This window comes from Lacerta agilis, chromosome 12, assembly GCF_009819535.1.
Source record: "Lacerta agilis isolate rLacAgi1 chromosome 12, rLacAgi1.pri, whole genome shotgun sequence".
NCBI classification, from domain to species: Eukaryota; Metazoa; Chordata; class Lepidosauria; order Squamata; family Lacertidae; genus Lacerta; species Lacerta agilis.
The window spans coordinates 35,212,583-35,230,052 of NC_046323.1; the positions used below are offsets into that span (position 1 = coordinate 35,212,583).

General features: G+C 41.6%; 1 protein-coding gene across 9 annotated transcripts in view; it reads left to right on the forward strand.

Annotated features, from left to right (window-relative positions):
• MLLT10 (MLLT10 histone lysine methyltransferase DOT1L cofactor) overlaps positions 1–17,470 on the forward strand; it is a 123,664-nt gene that overhangs the window by 32,937 nt on the left and 73,257 nt on the right. For 5 of the 9 annotated variants that reach the window (XM_033165881.1, XM_033165882.1, XM_033165884.1 and 2 more), the window contains 3 exons: positions 8,933–9,042; positions 14,373–14,476; positions 15,824–15,917. The exons of 2 other annotated variants lie outside the window; for them this stretch is intronic. In XM_033165881.1, the coding sequence (XP_033021772.1) occupies positions 8,933–9,042; positions 14,373–14,476; positions 15,824–15,917 (308 nt within the window). The remainder of the gene's footprint in view (positions 1–8,932; positions 9,043–14,372; positions 14,477–15,823; positions 15,918–17,470) is intronic. 2 more of the 9 variants (XM_033165888.1, XM_033165887.1) reach the window with 2 other exon arrangements.

Sequence of the window (17,470 nt, forward strand, 5' to 3'; positions counted from 1 at the left end):
CATCCTCATAAATCCTCACAAATCATCCTCATCAAATCTATCTCTTCTATCCTTTGAACTGCTGCTAATAACATAAAAACTTGAAATATCTCTTTTCGTAATCAAGCAAATATTAAAACAAACTATTGTTGACAGTGTTCACCCTCCGATTTCAAAATACCATAACAGATTGCTTTAGATTTAACTTAATACTTCACCCCACACCCCCTCTGTCCATTCTTCTTCTCCTGATGGCATCAGCACTGAACTTCCATGCAACTTCCCTCTCCCAACGTCCACAGATCCAGGCACAGTCCAAAACTCTCCTTGCCACGAGCTCCGAGGTATCCAACTCTCCCTCTCTCAGCTTCTCCGGTTCTTTGTAGCATTCCTTTTCTTCTTGTAAATACCTTAATTCTCTGTCCCTGGCCCCCGAGCTCACACCTCGGGGACTGGATATAGCAAATCTTGACATCGCCTTGGGGCTGCCACCCCCAACAAGCGAATTTCTTCTCCGAAGTAGCTCATTCATTTCTTCCCATCTTTCCATCCATCCTCTCAGCTCTTTGACAAGATTTCCTTCCAAAGTGTCAAAAGTTTTGTTAGCCTCCTCTGTGGGCAGTTGGTTCCATTTCAGACCCCCACACAAGACTTTGACTTTTCTGTAAATTAGTTCCACCTTCAAGGCAGTGAGCCTTTGTTCATCTGTTAGTCCAGAGTTCAATACCAGTTCAAGGACGAAACCCAGCATACTGGCAGAGGAGGAGGAAGTGGGTATCATATTTCTTCTCCTGTCTCTTTGTTCGTCGCCATTTTCCTAAGCTGGAGCGCAAACACCGCAACTTTAAATAGAGATATTTTCCGCTAGTTAGCTTCCCAAGAAAAAAGTTTGCCAGTCTCATGTATCGATTTTAGATACTTTATAACCAGTTCTGTGGCAGCAATCCCTCAAATTGGTTAATTTCTTAGGCTCGAAGGGAGGGAGGCAGGCTGCCTTTCTCCTTCCCCCCGGATCGTTCCAAAAACACGATTTCTGCCAAGATTATTTACTCACGACCACCGGGTTCCTTTAGCTCCATTCTTCACAGGTAGAACTTGGACGCTCACCGCGGGCTTTGCCGCCGCATTTGCATCCCGGTTGGGGCATATCCCCGTAAGCCCGGCTCCGTTGTCCCTTCACCCCCACTCCCCCTTTACAGGGGGGGCGAGGGAAGGGTTCGGAGCCTCCGCGGGCGCAGCCGGGGAGCCCAGGGTGCGGGACGCTCTTCCCGCACCCCAACCGGAGCCGCGCGCTGCGGTAGCGCGGCTCCTAACCCCCGGGATGGATCGGGCGCCTCGCAGCCGAAGCAGCCCCGACCACCCGCTATGGCGTCGCCAGCCGGAAGTCGTTTTTTTCTTTGACATCTGGTGGGAGGGCGTTCCACAGGGCGGGTGCCACTCTGCCTGGTTCCCTGTAACTTGGCTTTTCGTAGTGAGGGAACCGCCAGAAGGTTCCTGGCACTGGACCTCAGTGTCCGACAGAATGATGGGGGTGGAGATGCTCCTTCAGGTATACTGGACCGAAGCCATTTAAGGCTTTAAAGGTCAGCACCAACACTTTGAATTGTGCTTGGAAACGTACTGGGAGCCAATGTAGGTCTTTCAAGATCGGTGTTATGTGGTCTCGGCGGCCTCTCCCATTCACCAGTCTAGCTGCCACATTCTGGATTAGTTGTAGTTTCCAGGTCACCTTCAAAGGTAGCCCCACGTAAAGCACATTGCAGTAATCGAAGTGAGAGATAACTAGAGCATGCACCACTCTGGCGAGACAGTCCATGGGCAGGTAGGGTCTTAGCCTGCGTACCAGATGGAGCTGGTAGACTGTTGCCCTGGATACAGAATTAACCTGCGCCTCTTCTCAGCCCCAGCTATTATGCTTGCCACCTTGAAGATGGAAAGGCAGCCCTTCAGGCCTTGCTAGCTATCAGGATGTCACCCAATGTGACTTCCATACTTATGGCATCATTTAAGCTGTAAATTATCCCAGCGTATAACACTAGGAAAGCCCTTGTCAACTGAACTGTTCAGAATTGCCTGCTGTTATCTTAGTGAAGGATATAGTTCTGTTTGCAAGATGACTGGTTTATGGTCAAAACAAAATAAAATAAAAAGATCCTTCCAGTAGCACCTTAGAGACCAACTACCGTATATACCCAAGTATAAGCCGACCCGAATATAAACCGAGGCACCTAATTTTCCTACAAAAACCCGGGAAAGCTTATTGACTCAAGTATAAGCCGGTTCACCTTTGCCACTGTGGAGGAGGAGGAGGAACGAGCAGCCCGAAAGCAGCCCTTTGGGCTGCTCCTTCCTCTTCCTCCTTTGCCAAGTTTGCATTTATGCGAGCAGTTCAGGAATGGAACAAGCTGCCTGGGGAGAGTAAAGAACCACCGTTCTTGTACGCTTCTTAAGGAATGGTTGACTGGGGTGAGCGGGTGGAGGCATGAGCGGAGAGAAAGGGCTTCTTTCTCGCCGCCCCCACCGCCCGCCTCACTCGAGTATAAGCCGAGGGCAGCTTTTTCAGCACAAAAAATGTGCTGAAAAACTAGGCTTATACTCAAGTATATACAGTAAGTTTGTTCTTGGTATGAGCTTTCGTGTGCATGCACACTTCTTCAGATACGCTGAAACGGAAGTCACCAGACCAGGGGTCTGCAACCTTTAAGACACAAAGAGCCACTTGGACCCGTTTCCAAAGGAAAAAACAACAACTGGGAGCCGCAAAACCATTGCGACATTTAAAACAAATATAACGCTGCATATATTGTTTCTTACCTTAATGCAATAATAATAAATAACATATAGGAGCCAATGCAAAGTATAATTAGTAAAAACAACAAGAATAAGTTCTTACTTTTTTGCATTGACTCAGGGGCGTACCCAGGATCAAAACTGGGGGGGGGGGAGCCAGGGTCGTTCAGGTTGTGACATTTCAGCACGGAAAGGCGAATGAAACCAAAATTTTAGGGAAATTATATATAATTATAGCAGTGCTTTATTACAGTAGTTATTACAATTATTTGCTTGGTTTTTTAAAATTTTTATTCTAGTTACATGTCTTATACCAGGGGTGGCCAACACCCAAGAAACTGTGATCTACTTTCAGCAGTGATCTACCCCCGTTTTTGGGGGTTCAGCTCAAAGTTGTTTTTTGGGGGAGGTGTGGAGAGAGGGCTTCCCCCTCTAAGATAGGTTGGCAAGCGAACTAATAAAGAAAGAAAAAGGGGGGGTGGGAATGGAAAAGTAGGGTGGAAAAATATAAATGTGGGGTGGGGAGGGGAGGATATCTATTAAAAATATGTAGTAGTTTAAAAAATAAAAATAAAGGGGGGAAATCTTTTTCTTCTTTTTCCTTTTTTTTGAAAACAAAAACAAAAGGGGAAGAGAAAAGAAAAAGGGGGGATAGAGGGAGAAAAGGGTAATAATAAAAATTCAAATAGAGTGGCTGCAGCAGCTGTGGGGGTGTTTGTTTGTTTTTCGTTTGTTTGTTTGTTTGTTTTAAAAATGGGATTTCTCCCCTTGGATTAAAAAAGGAGGGGAGGAAGAAAAAGAGAGGGGGGGGGGTGGGAGAGCAAGGCAAAAAGCCAAAAAGCAAAAAACAGGTTTGAGGGGGGGGGAATCGCGCCAGGCACTGCAGCGCGCCGGCCTCGGGGCTCCAGGCCCCCGAGCCGCCCTTGGGGCCGTCGTTGAGCATGTACACCGCCCGCAGCGAGCGCTGGCGAAGCACCGGTTGGCGGAGGTTTCAGAAGCAGCCCGGATGTTTTCGCCGCCGCCACCCCAAAGCAGCTCTACTTCATCCTGTCAGCGACCATCACTGCCCTCCCGTCACGGTGACGCCTGGCCCGCCTGCTCCGCCCTCCGCGCGGCCGCTTTGAAAAGGATTCCGCCCGACAGGGGCCGCTCAGAACAGGGGCCGCTCCAATCGCCGCCGCCACCTCCAGCCGCCTTTATTATCCCGACTCTTCTCTCTCTCTCTCTCTCTCTCTCTCTCTCTCTCTCTCTCTCTCGATAACTCACAAAGCCCAGCTCCTTCTTCTCCCCGCCCTAACGCCACCCTCATTGGCACGTTCCCCTCAAACAGGAACAGGCATCCCGGCGGCTCATTGGCCGGACGAAGCGTCGCTCTCCCGTGCCTGCCTCCCGCCTTCATCCTCAGTGGCTACCTCGGCGGTAAGGCCCCGGCTCCGAGCCTATGCGCCAAGGCGGGCGATCTGTCCTGCCAATTGGCACGCCGAGGTGGTAAAAGCTCAGCCCTCCCCACACGCTTATTGGTGTGAAGAAGTCGCTTCCTCTATCTGGGAGTGGTCAAGGTGGACATCAATCTTGGGTCTGTCCTCGGGAACCCCGAGAGGGCTGAGAAAGACCGCCCAGCTGTTCAACGTTGATGCGGATTATTCATGGTTTTTTTGGCCCTTTTTTTTTTGCCGATAACCATTTAATTATTATTGAAAGGGCATTGAAAGGGGGCATGCCGGAGCCGCAGGAGACCTGTCAGAGAGCCACATGCGGCTCTGGAGCCGCAGGTTGCTGACCCCCGCACCAGACCCTTAAATATAGTGAGGGTGTGGGGAGGGGTATTACTCAGAAGGGTGGTGGGAATGGGTAATCAGCTGATAGGTGTGGAAAACCTGTTGATGACTATTAACGACTGCAATTGGTCTTGCAGGGAAAGGCATGGGGTGAGATGGCTAAAGATAGCTTTGTCATGTATAATGAGATAAGAATCCAATGTCTTTGTTCAGACCAGGTTTCAAGTTTGGTGATTAGTTGCAATTCAGCCACTTCTCTTTCCAGTCTATTTCTGAAATTCCTTTGTATTAAGACAGCTACTTTGAGATCTTTTATAGCATGTCCTGGGAGATTGAAGTGTTCTCCTACTGGTTTCTCTGTCTTGTGATTCCTGATATCTAATTTATGTCCATTTATCCTTTGGCGTAGGTTTTGGCCTGTTTGTCCAATATAGAGAGCTGAAGGGCACTGTTGGCATTTGATTGCATATGCTATGTTGGAAGATGAGCAATTAAATAGTCCTGAGATGGTATGTTTGATGTTGTTGGGGCCAGTAATGGTGTTGTCCGGGTTTATGTGGCATCTGGGTTTATTGCAGGCTCTGGTACCAGTGTCCATGTTGAGTCCTGTTGTTATATTATTGTGGGTGAGAAATTGTTTAAGATTATGGTCTTCAGTCAGATACACTGAGCTTCAGTGTAATGCAAATTCTCACCATATTTAGTGAGTTCCTCAAGTAACATGTATTTTGAGGATGCAAACTGCCCACTGTAAGTGCATAGTAGTGTTAGAACTTAACGCTGTTGCCTATTCAGAACCCAAGTTTTTTTTTTTTTAACACATAAGAATATTGGATAATTCTTATCTGGTGCAAATGTGCTAAAATTTTGAGGGGGGTGGGAAGTAATATCTTTATCTTGCTCACTTAAGAGGGCATTTCTGTCTCCAAAGAGATCCCAGCTGCCTTCAACATTCCCTGAAAAAGCAAGTGTTATGTTATGGGGTTTGTATCTAAGGGTTTGGAAGAAAGGAAATCTGAAAAATGATTAGCTCATGAAAAAAAGCTGTTTGAACGGAGCAGTGTGCATAAACAATATTAGCCAGGAACGCAGCAGGTCACTTTCTAGGACCCTGAACAGAAGAACACGTTATTTCTAGTGACAGAAAGCAGATGGGATGCATTAGTTCCAACGTCTGTTATAAAAGGTTATGAGGTCCTGTGGAAAGGGGAACTGAAAAATGAACACCAGTGATTTTCTGGGACCCCAAAGAAAGCTATAGCCCTAACTTCCACTTTAGTATAATCTGCTCTACATAAATCAGTGTTTCAGTTTGCCATAACCTCTTGTGGGCAGTTAGCTACTTGAAATACAGCAAAATTAATTTCCTAGCAGTTTTTTGGTTGTTAGGAGCACAAAGACATTGTTTCCAGCAGATAGCAACAGAAATAACTAGAGCCAAAATGGTCTTTCAGTGGAACTTGGTGTATCAATCCTGGGCTGTTTTCCCCTCCTTCTATTAACAGCACACCAACCAGTGGTACCCCGCTAGACGAATGCCTCGCTAGACGAAAAACTCGCTAGACGAAAGGCATTCGCTAGCGGAAGGCTGTCTCGCAAGACGAATTTTTCAATGGGCTTGCCTCGCAAGACGAAAAAATTTCCGATTTTTTTTTTCTTTTTTTCGTCAAACCGCTATTCTCTCGTTGGTGCTTCGCAAGACGAAAAATTCGCTATACGACAGCACTCGCAGAACGAATTATTTTCGTCTAGCGAGGCACCACTGTATCTCAAGTGTGTGGAGACTTTTTCAGCCTGAGGGTCGGGTCACATTACCTTATAGACAACCTTCTGGATGTTGCATTCCAGTAGTGGGTGGGGCAAGAGGGAAAACTGGGTGGAACAGTAGATGCAAGTCTTACTAGAGATAATTTTTTTCTGGAAATTCTGAACCCACAGGAGGATTTTTTTCCCCTGTTTTGTTTTTTAGGGGTGTGGAAATTTGTGGGCAATTAAAAAAAAATTCAATAACTTTTTAAAGCAGCTTTTACAGGTCAAATGTCACTTTGTTGCTTTAGTAACATAACGTGTATTTTGTATAATATGGTTTGCCATTAAATTATTATGTTTCGTAAATTAAAATACAATTTATTTGGTCCATTACAAATTGAATTTACATTTTTAATTCATTTCGTTTTTTTGTTACAAGTGGAGCTCCAAGCTGCTGAACTGTAAGGAGGCTAGCATCCCTTTCATTTTGTCAGTTTATGAGAATGGAAAAAAACAATAAAAACAGGAGAAACCATTATGATTATAGTAAAAATAAGAAAACTATATATTTGACTAAGTCCTACTCAGAGTGGACCCATTAAAATTGAGGGACCTAAGTTAGTCATATCTCTTAACTTCCAGTAGGTCTATCTAAGTAGGAGTAGCATTGAATACAACTCTGTCTCCTTCTGGTCTCCATAGTGTCAAGCAAACATAATGCACTCATTGCCATAAAAAGAGCAGTGAGGGGGTGGGGAGGGGGCAGAGGGAAGGCAGAGCCAAGACTCAATGAATACTTCATGAAATTTAATCAATCTCATTTCCTGAGCTATCTCAATCCATTTATGCTTCATATTTGTCATCATATTTATTATGGACTTCTAAATATCAAAGGTTTGCCTAGATAGAAACAAATTTATCTGCCCTGTCACATGTCATAGCCCAGCATCTTTCAATTTCCCTATTTTTGGAGAGGGAAAAAGGCTTGGAGGGGGGGGACAGCACTAAATGTTGTACACGTGATTGGCACTTGTGTGTTTGGTTTTCCTGTGTTAAATATTGCTGAGGGAGGCCTGCTTGGCACTCTGATGTGGGGATAAGGGGGGGATTTAATTCATTTCTCCTGTCATGGTTCCAATACAGGTAGGACTTGCCCAGTGGTTACCATTTGCCTTCAGAGGAAAGCTGCCGTTGGGTGTAAAGATTTTAAAAGACAACAAAGTAAACAAGGGCCAGTCATGTGCACAGTGGCATGTCTAGTTTGACCTTCAGAGTGTATTTTCCTTGTCCCTTGTGCACACATTCTTTCTTGCGGAATTTGGTGTGTGTGTCATAACATTTTTGCATGCTGGAATAGGTTGATTCAGATTTTTGGCAAGGGTGTTGCATATATACCAGTGCGCAGTATGTATGCTGTAAAAACCACAAATCATTTCTGTTTTGCAGATATTTATAAATAGTTCTGGAGCAGGTTCCTGAGAGCTGCAGACAATCAAATATTTCTCCATTCATGGTCCCAAATGTTTGCAAACGTTTTTCAGCTTTATGTAATATTTGCTGTTCACAGCATTGCCATGTAAAACATGATCTATTACCTTATGCATGGTTTGAAGCAACTGAGTATACACGGAATAAGTAGAGCTGAGCCTTATAACATTGTATGAAGATTAGATAAGTTTTATATGTGATATTTCTAACAGGTACTTTGTGTACCCCTGTGATATTTTTTCCTTCATGTTTGGACGTTAACACAGATATAGAGTGTGTGTGAAGATTGGGACATAATTTCTTGTGGAAGGCTGCAATTATGTTTTGAACATTCCTGCTATTCTGCTGCTTTTCATATTGGGAAATTGGTGTATCAAACTGTCTGGGAATTCTCTGTATAAAGTAATCCAGGACAGAATATGGGCAGCTCTTGAATAGCAAAGTAATTTTCAAGCTGAGCTATTTATGCAATGAAACAGTAGCAGACATGGTTAAATTGTTTTCTTTGGCAAGCACAAATTGGTGACTCTCTTGGGAACCACAGAGAACCTGAAATTAGGCAGGCTCTTATCTGGGTCAAGAATCCTTGGAAATTGAAAAGAAAAAACTGTCAGAAAAAAATACCCTACTGGTCTATGAAATACTATCAAAAGCTACTGAAAGAAAGCTAAAAATATATGCTGCTTTATGCTGAAATACCATTCTAGGATACCACACAGGAAGATATAAAAGTAATAGTGTCAGGTCTTAGATGTAAGCGACAAGAAAAGAAGCAAAAATTCTTTATTTCTTATGGAAAGGTGTGAAGAGAAACCATTATAGTTTAATTATCTGCATATTTTCTTCCCAATTTCACGTATGTAGGCCCATTAATTTCAATGTGAATTAAGAACTAGGTACAATATAAAAGTGTTTTGTTTCTACTTTTGCAAAATCATTATTAAATTTATATTAGTTGTTTACAGCTGTTTGAAAATCTGTAATCTTTATATGCTGTGATGTGCTAAGGAATGTGTTAGATACTTACATTATGCTTAAATAATTGAAAATACATGCAACTTATATGAAATGTTCTTTTTTATAGTTGAAATTATTCTATTTGTATTGTCAGAAGGTATTAAGAATAAAATGTAATTAACTTTTTATAGGTTGGGCTCATGTGGTTTGTGCTCTGTACATTCCCGAGGTGCAATTTGCAAATGTTTCTACAATGGAACCTATCGTGTTGCAGTCTGTTCCTCATGATCGCTATAATAAGGTATAATTCTACTATGACTTATTTTCTTGATATAATTTCATATTTGAAAAATATGCTATATGTTTCACATCTCATTAAAAACAAACAAGCATATTTTGCTTTGAAGGGCTTCTACTTCTTTAAAGAACATTTTGTGTGAAAGAAAATTAGTAAAATTATTTATGTCTTACAGAAGTTTATAGCATGAGGTAATATCTACTTAGATATCTAATGTTTTTCATCATCAACTGATCAAGTAGGTTTAAAACATTTCCTGTTTTATTAGTAATCACTATACTTAGCAGCAGAGATTACTGTTAATCAGTTCCTTGATATGGTTCTTATTAAAAGTTAATTGAGAGTAGAATTGAATTTTTCAACCTTTGTTGTTGTTGTTGTTGTTGTTGTTGTTGTTGTTGTTGTTGTTGTTGTTGTTGTTGTTGTTCTCCTCTCCCTTTCTTCTTGTAGCACAGTGTTCACAGTTCTTGTTCTTTTGCTTTAGGGAAGTATATGTAGTTAAACATTGTTTTGCCTTTGAGAAAGTGAATGTAATATCAGCAGGAGCTCCCCACCCACTCAAGTTCTTTACACATAATAGACCAGTGTAGAAATTCAGTTGGAGTGTGTGTTGTGAGATTTAGATTATGCTGACTCACAAGTTATGTACAGGCGATTCCCCACTTATGCGGAGGTTACATTCTGGGCCCCCACACACATAAATGAAATTGGCTAAAGTAGGGAGCACCCTCTAAAAAACCCTTTAAATGCCCTTTCTGTAGCTCTCTCTTCAATCCATACCAAAATTACTGTATCCAAAAATATCCACAGCTAGAATTGAAGTTCTGGGGCAGGCAGGAGGCTGGAGGACTTTTACGAAAGTAGCAGCTGCTGCTGTGCTACCCCGCACATGCAGCTGTTAGGTGGGGAGGCTGAGCAGTGTAAACAAAGCCCCACTACGCCTCTTCAGGGTTTCCTCAGCCCTCACTGACGTCCTTTTCATGCTCCTGGGAGGTTCTCCTCGTGAGCCATGAGGACACTCCAACTCTCTCTTGCCATTTCCAGGTGAATTGAATTATTTAATTATTTCCTGGTACTGCGTGTATATGAGGTTACGCAGCAGTTAATCATACACCTGTATTATTGGAGTTGTACATGCATAGAGGCCAGTAGACAAAACCAGAGTGTACAGATTAGGGGATTCAGGTCCTTGTGTGTAAACCGCTTAGAGATTTTATTACAGTCAAGCGGTATATACGTTTTGGTAACATATATACGGCTTAAAATAGGATATATATATATATAATTATATATGATACCTAGCATGCAATATCGTTGAGATCTTGGAGCAGGTGGGAAGGGGGGAAGAATAAGCCAGCATGATCCCTGCCATGTGTTTTCTTGAACATTAGTTGGGGACTAATGCAGTGTTCATTGAAGATGTACCATAGTCATCTGTATGTAGTCTATCTTTAACTCTTTATCCAGCCTCCCATTTTCAATTGGGGGACCAACGTATGGGGTTAGGGACAGATAGATGCAGTAGGGACATTGTTAGATGCACAGCATGGGGAGGACTTCCAGAAATCTGAGTCCTGTTCCCTCTGTTACCATTCACCAGTTAACCCAATCTGCTGTTTTGTCTTAATTTTATTTTTTAACTTATCTTATAGTTATTTTTAACTTTGTCAGATGTCAAGCACAGTATTACAAAGCTACAATTAAGGCTATAGAAAATGTCACCCCACATAGGCCAGTTTAAAGAACTAGTTTATGATGCTAGTTTCATAAACTGGGCATTGAGGATGCAACTTTATATTTCTTGAACAGGCTGTTTGGAAAAAACGTTTTTGAAACTGAAAGGGGTTTCAAAATTAGTTCGATATCAAGAGTTTGTTATACATAGAAAAGCCAGTTTAGTTGAGTTAGTGCAAGTTAACTTGCATTTTCAGACTTTTACTATCTTTTCTAGACATAGTTTTGTTTCTGTAGTTTCTCAACAATTCACCATTTATTTTTTCAGTTTTTTATGCTGTCAGTGACTACATTTCATTACATTTTTTTATTCTCATTCATAAAAAAATATTGTGTTACCTTCTGTCTGCACATCATATCTTCGCTGTAAGTGAGTTTTATTCATGAAATACATTAAAACCATGTTGTTGTTGTTTAAAAACCCTAAAGTGCTTGCTGCTCACAATTTGCCCAACATGTAGCTGCTGTTTTATAACATGTTCACCCTAATCCAGTGACAGTGATTCTTCAATAGAAGAAGAATTAGTTGCTCTGTGTGTGGTTGTAATGCTCAGGTAGTTGGCACTAGAACTTGATGTTGTAAAAGCTGAACATGTGATCAATATGATCCAGTCAGGCATGTTTAGTCTACTACACATCTCTGGATTGGGTTGATGCAGTTGATCAAGAGATCATAAAGGCACATGATTTTATCATATTTGTACAAAACCATTTTGCAATGTGAACTGATACTTGAAAAACAATTGTCTATGTGTTTGACAAAGGCCTACTCAGAGTAGACCCATTAATATGTATATTTTAGGGCAGTTCATAACACTGATTCATATTGTATGTAAATTTGGAAAGGATATGCTTATATATGTTTATATGCAACTGTGGCATTACCCATAAAGTGTGAGAGACCCACTTTTTGTCCATGTGTATGCTCTGCAGCAGATTTACAGATATGTCACACATCCATTTTGTAACCATACCTATGACATATACGTATGGTTACAAAATGGATATATGACATTTCTGTAGTTAACAGGTATATATTGCTAACGTGGATAATGTGTGAAGGGACCCTTGGAGTCCTGTTTTTGTTTTTGGTGCCGCTTCAGGCTTTGCTAGTGGGCATTTATTGGTGACTACTTAATCATTGCTGAAAACAGTAGGCTGCTCAACGCTGGGTCTGTAGAATAGAAACGTGCTGGGACTTGTGTGCCCTCTTTCACATCTAAAACAAAGATGAATGTCAGATACATATGGGCAAATATCTGCATGAGATTTCTGTAGTAAACTTGTCAGGTAGAATACAGACTCTTACATGAATAAAGTTGTTACATGGATCTGTGTTTACTAATAAGATAGAGATGAATATATGAGCATTATATGATGTAAGGTAGAACAGGAGCCTGTCATTAGAGGGAGCAAATAATAGTTGGTTATGGGTTAGAATAAGAGTTCAAAATGTTTTTGAGAGAATTTGATAGACTGTAATAAGCCAGTATCAAAGTTCATTATCTTGTGGAAAGTGACTGGTTACATTAAACATTTCATGTCATGAAATTGTAATGAGATGATTAAATGAGATTGTATGTTGCTAAGGGCACCAGTATTTGAACAATGCTTGCAAAGAATCTATTAATACATTTGTAAGCAGCCTTTGAAAGTTTCACCCTACAGTCAATACAGTCGTACCTTGGTAGTCGAACGCATTAGTCATCAAACAAATCGGCTCCCGGTCTTCGCAAACCCAGAAGTGAGTTTTCCGGTTTGCATACATTTTTGGGAAGCCGAATGTCCACTGTGGCTTCTGCCGCTTCTGATTGGCTACAGGAAGCTCCTGCAACCAATCGGAAGTGGTGCCTTGGTTTTTGAACCGTTTCGAGAGTCAAACAGACTCCCAGAACGGATTAAATTTGAGAACCAAGGTACAACTGTACAGGAGTACCACAAGTAAGACACCAACTCCTTTCAGCAGACAATCCTTGCTGTCCCCAAACATGAAGCTTGTTGAGTTTTCAGCTGAAGAGCTAGAGACATTGCAAAAGTTAAAATATTTGTTTGGATTAGAATTGTATGTACTGTATTTAATAAGTACTAGAAATGCCCAGCTATGCATCCTGTGAGACTGAGATTATTTTAAGAATATAACAATTTTCTGTGAATACTAGAAATCTTGTTTGAAAATTAGGTTTATTGTGAATCTCCATTACTGAATCTGCCTAGAAGAGTGCATTTTTCTGAAATCGTCTGGCAGCCATGAAATAGCCAAGCAATCAGCTTTGTGATTGCTGATATGCATTTCTGGGTTTCAATTCTGCAGGGTAGTCATTGATACAAAACAGTTAATGCCAGCAGCCCAAGGAAAATTGAGATAATCTTACTTCACAGGAATGTTGTCTTAGAAGTATCTTGTTAGACCTGCAAAAGCAACAGGTTTTATTGAAAAGTATTAAAATGTTAGCTTTGCATATTTTAAATATTGTGTTTTTTGTGCAGCTGGATATGTGTATTTGTGTTTGTGCATCTGGGTATGTGTATTGTATGCAGCTGGCCCCACTGGAGGTCTTCCACATTGCTACAGCGAATTTAATTAAAATAATCAGAAAATCTTAATGATACAATGATCTGAAGAAATGTAAATTATACGGCACTTATCATGTAGAAAAGTTATTCCAGGTTTTTTAGTACAGTACTGTTATTTACCACATCTGAGGCTGATGTCAGTCATTGATTACCATGCAGAAACACTTTCCCATAATGCCTTTCCTTGCCATTAACATGATATGAAGCCTCAGTAAACTCATTCTGAGTCTTCATAACCAAGGAGCTTTATTTGCCAGAACCAACCTCCAGGGTAGTGTATTAATGTGGAGAAATATCATATGATAAAGAAGTAGTTTGTATTCACCCAAGGGTGGTCTATGCATGAGGCGAGGTGAAGTCATTTGCCTCAGGTGGATCTGACCCTCTTCCTTCCCCCTCCTCACCCCCACTGTTGTACTGCTGCTAGCACTTTCCATGCTGTGGATCCAGTGCACTTGCCCTTCCCACTGTGTCCTCGCCATTGCTGTGGTGTTGTGGTGGCAGTGCAGCCACAGTTGTGGAGATGGGTCGGGCGGCAGTGACATTGGAGGGAGGGAGGTGGTAGGGCAACAGATCTGCAGGGGGCAGGCATCAGGGGCATAGGCAAAATGTATTGGGCCAGCCCTGATGCTATACATCATGCAGGGACTAAACTAGGCTTTATTTTACACGGGTCAGAAAATTAGTTTGGCATTTATGTACACACATAGAGACTAGGAGCCTCAATGGCCTTCACCTGAGGCAAAAAACCTGGCTGCCCCCCCCCTCCGTAGCTACAGCTCTGCATCTTGGTAGCATTGGGAACAGCTAATCACACAAAGCATTCTGCATAACATACAGTCTGTTTTGGAATATTGGAGTGTGACTTAAATGAGCAGGTCTGAGAACTGAAGCACTGTTCAGCCTTTCCTTTGCTTTGTATTTGCTGTAGTTGCTCAAAGGAGTATTACTCTTACTTTTGCTGCTGAGTTTGAGTCCATTTAAAGATAATAGTGTTCTTACTACTGTCTTATTTTCCCGAATAGACGTGTTATATATGTGATGAGCAAGGCAGAGAAAGCAAAGCAGCGACTGGCGCTTGCATGACTTGTAACAAGCATGGATGCCGCCAAGCTTTCCATGTAACATGGTAAGTAAGCAATTCCACTTGTGTGCATTCCTGGTTTCCTCTCTCCAAGTTACAGTGGTACCCCGGGTTGCGTACGTAATTGGTTCCGGGTTACAGTTCGTAACCCGAAAAGTACGCAACCCTAACAAGCGCGCGAAAAACCCAGAAGTAGCGGTTTGCGCAAGCGAACGCGTCTGTGCATGCGCGCACTGCGCAGAACACTTCTGTGCATCCGCGTGTTGCGCGCACTCTGGGTTGCGCTTCCGGGTTACCGGAGTTCGTAACCCGAAAAGTACGTAACCTGGAGCGTACGTAACGTGATGTACGACTGTATATTGTTTTATTCCCCTGGTAGATGTGGCTCCATAGTGGCATGTTTCCATTTAAAATAATCACTTGATACAGCATGGTTGTAGTAAGTACATTTTACTTAACCATTATTTCTATAATTCATTGTACAATTTGTGCTGCGGTAGTGCAGAAAAAAGGCTTGATGTCCTCCCTACTCACAAACAGTACAGTAACCAAAATCGAAAATTCTTTCTAGTAGCACCTTAGAGACCAACTGAGTTTGTTCCTGGTATGAGCTTTCGTGTGCATGCACACTTCTTCAGATACAGGTATCTGAAGAAGTGTGCATGCACACGAAAGCTCATACCAGGAACAAACTCAGTTGGTCTCTAAGGTGCTACTAGAAAGAATTTTCGATTTTGTTTTGACTATGGCAGACCAACACGGCTACCCACCAGTACAGTAACCTTAAGACATTTTTTCTGATTAGATTTTCCAGTGCATGTTTACACACTCAGCCGAAAGATTATCTTTTATCTAAATAAGAACCTGTTTTAGGGAGCAGTTCTGTGTGTCCCGGGAGGGAGGCTGAGAGGTTGTAGGATGCTGCGGAGAGGGAGGTCTATGGGCACAGGCCTCTCTAGTATCGTGGCATAAGTTCTGTTGCTGTCATTCTACTACCAGCAGTGTTCTGAGGATGGTAGAGAAACAGGGCCTTCTGGGACATATTGTGGAAGGCATTGCATCCACTTGATCCCAGACCCCATTGTTGTCCAGACATGCCAACAGAAAGGGAGAAAAATTATTTCCCCTTTCATTACTTATTTCCCTTCCCATTGGTGTCATTGGGAAGGGAAAAATTTAGAAGGCTGAAAGGAGGGTAGTAGAGCCTCCACCTCCCAGCTCCTGACTTCCACCTTGACCAGCCCAAGCTGGGAGAGCTTAGGAAGTGGCATTCTCTCTACCATAGATCCTTCCCCTTGGCAACTTTGGGATTCCTCTACTAAGTATTTTGTTGAGCAGTTACATTTTCCATCTTCAGTATCTGATTTCTTCCTCTCTTTTTCTTCTTCTCAGTGCACAGTTTGCAGGACTTCTTTGTGAAGAAGAAGGTAATGGTGCAGATAACGTCCAGTATTGTGGCTACTGTAAATACCATTTCAGTAAGCTGGTAAGAATCTGTGGAATTTAATGTTTCAAATATTGTATTTTACTAATAACGTGTACACTTAACAATTGGCCACTAACAAGGTGTTGCTTTTACTTAATAGTGACTAAAGCGTAATCTTGTGGTCATTTAAAAAAATTAGTGAATGACAATTTTTGACTTTCCAGTTTTATTTCATAGTGAGTTTAATCTTTGTTATGAGAATAGCCTGAGGAACACCCAGATTTTAATACAAGATGTGCACCTTGCCTTATAAAGAAAAAGCTTCCAAACTAAATCAGACAGTCATCCAGTCCATTGTTCCTGCAGCAGTGCCCCCCATCCCAGATATCTCTGGGAAGCCCCAAATCAGAACACGATGGTAATAGCCATGCACTGATCTATGTCCCCTATAGATTGTAAGGTTCATTTTTAGCTATCATAATATCAACTAGCTGGCTTCCTGATTCTCTTGCTCTTATTTAAACTAATACTTAAAAAATAGCAATTCTCCCCCCCCCCCCCCGGCTTGTTTTATGTGCATTTGGTTTATCAGAGCACCTTTTATTGTGTCTCTCACTATGTTTCAATTCAGGCAAGCCCTGCAATTTTTGAAAGAAAAATTCTTGACTTTTATAGCATTCTTTATTATTTGCATTGTTTATGTGCCACCCTAAAACAAAAACTATCTATGCTGCTTTGAACATAAAAATACACGTTACAATAAAAGTATAATAAAAACACAGCAATAAAATCAGAAGTCAATTGAAATAGAGAGCAGATAAATAAATCCACAATTTAAAACAGTGGAATAAAAGTTCACTGAATTAAATAATATTCAAAACACAATGTTCAAAGGCCTGGGAAAATTAGAAGGCCTTTCTTGGTGAGGGGGGAAAAACCTACCAGAGGAGGTGTGAGACAGTCCTCTCTAGAAACTGAATTCAACAAGTGGGGGGTTACTGGTACAAATGACCTTTTCTTCATACTGCTATTTAACTACCCTTGCATCTTTTCAGATTTATTGGTGCCTTTTTTCACCTGTTGTAGCTATTATTAAAGAAGTTTAAAATAATTTCCAAGCTTCTTGAAGTGATTTGGCTCTCCCCACTATGTATGTTTTAGCTTACTTTTACCTAATAATAATAATAATAATAATAATGTTAATTCCCCGTTTTACAGTTTAATATGACTGAGGGAATTTCCGGTCATTTTTTCATATTCGCTATATTTAAGCATGATTGAATTGTGTTCATTATTTGCATCTTCTGCCAGATCCTATTCACCTTTTGGGATTAAATACATAGATTTTCTTTTTGGTGAGTTCCATGATTGACCACCCCATCTGGAGTCATTTATTGTCTAGAAAACATGTGCCTATTGTGATACAATTCCCCCCACCCAAAAAAGGAGAAATTTCATGGAGTTGAAGTCTCCTGTTATAATATTTCCAGCCTTAGCTGCATCCCTGACAACCTTTTTGTAATTTAGCCTACAGTATTTTACAAGCCTAAATAGGATTTAACTGAATTCAGTGAGACTTGCTTCTGAACAGACATGCATAGGATTTATGCTGT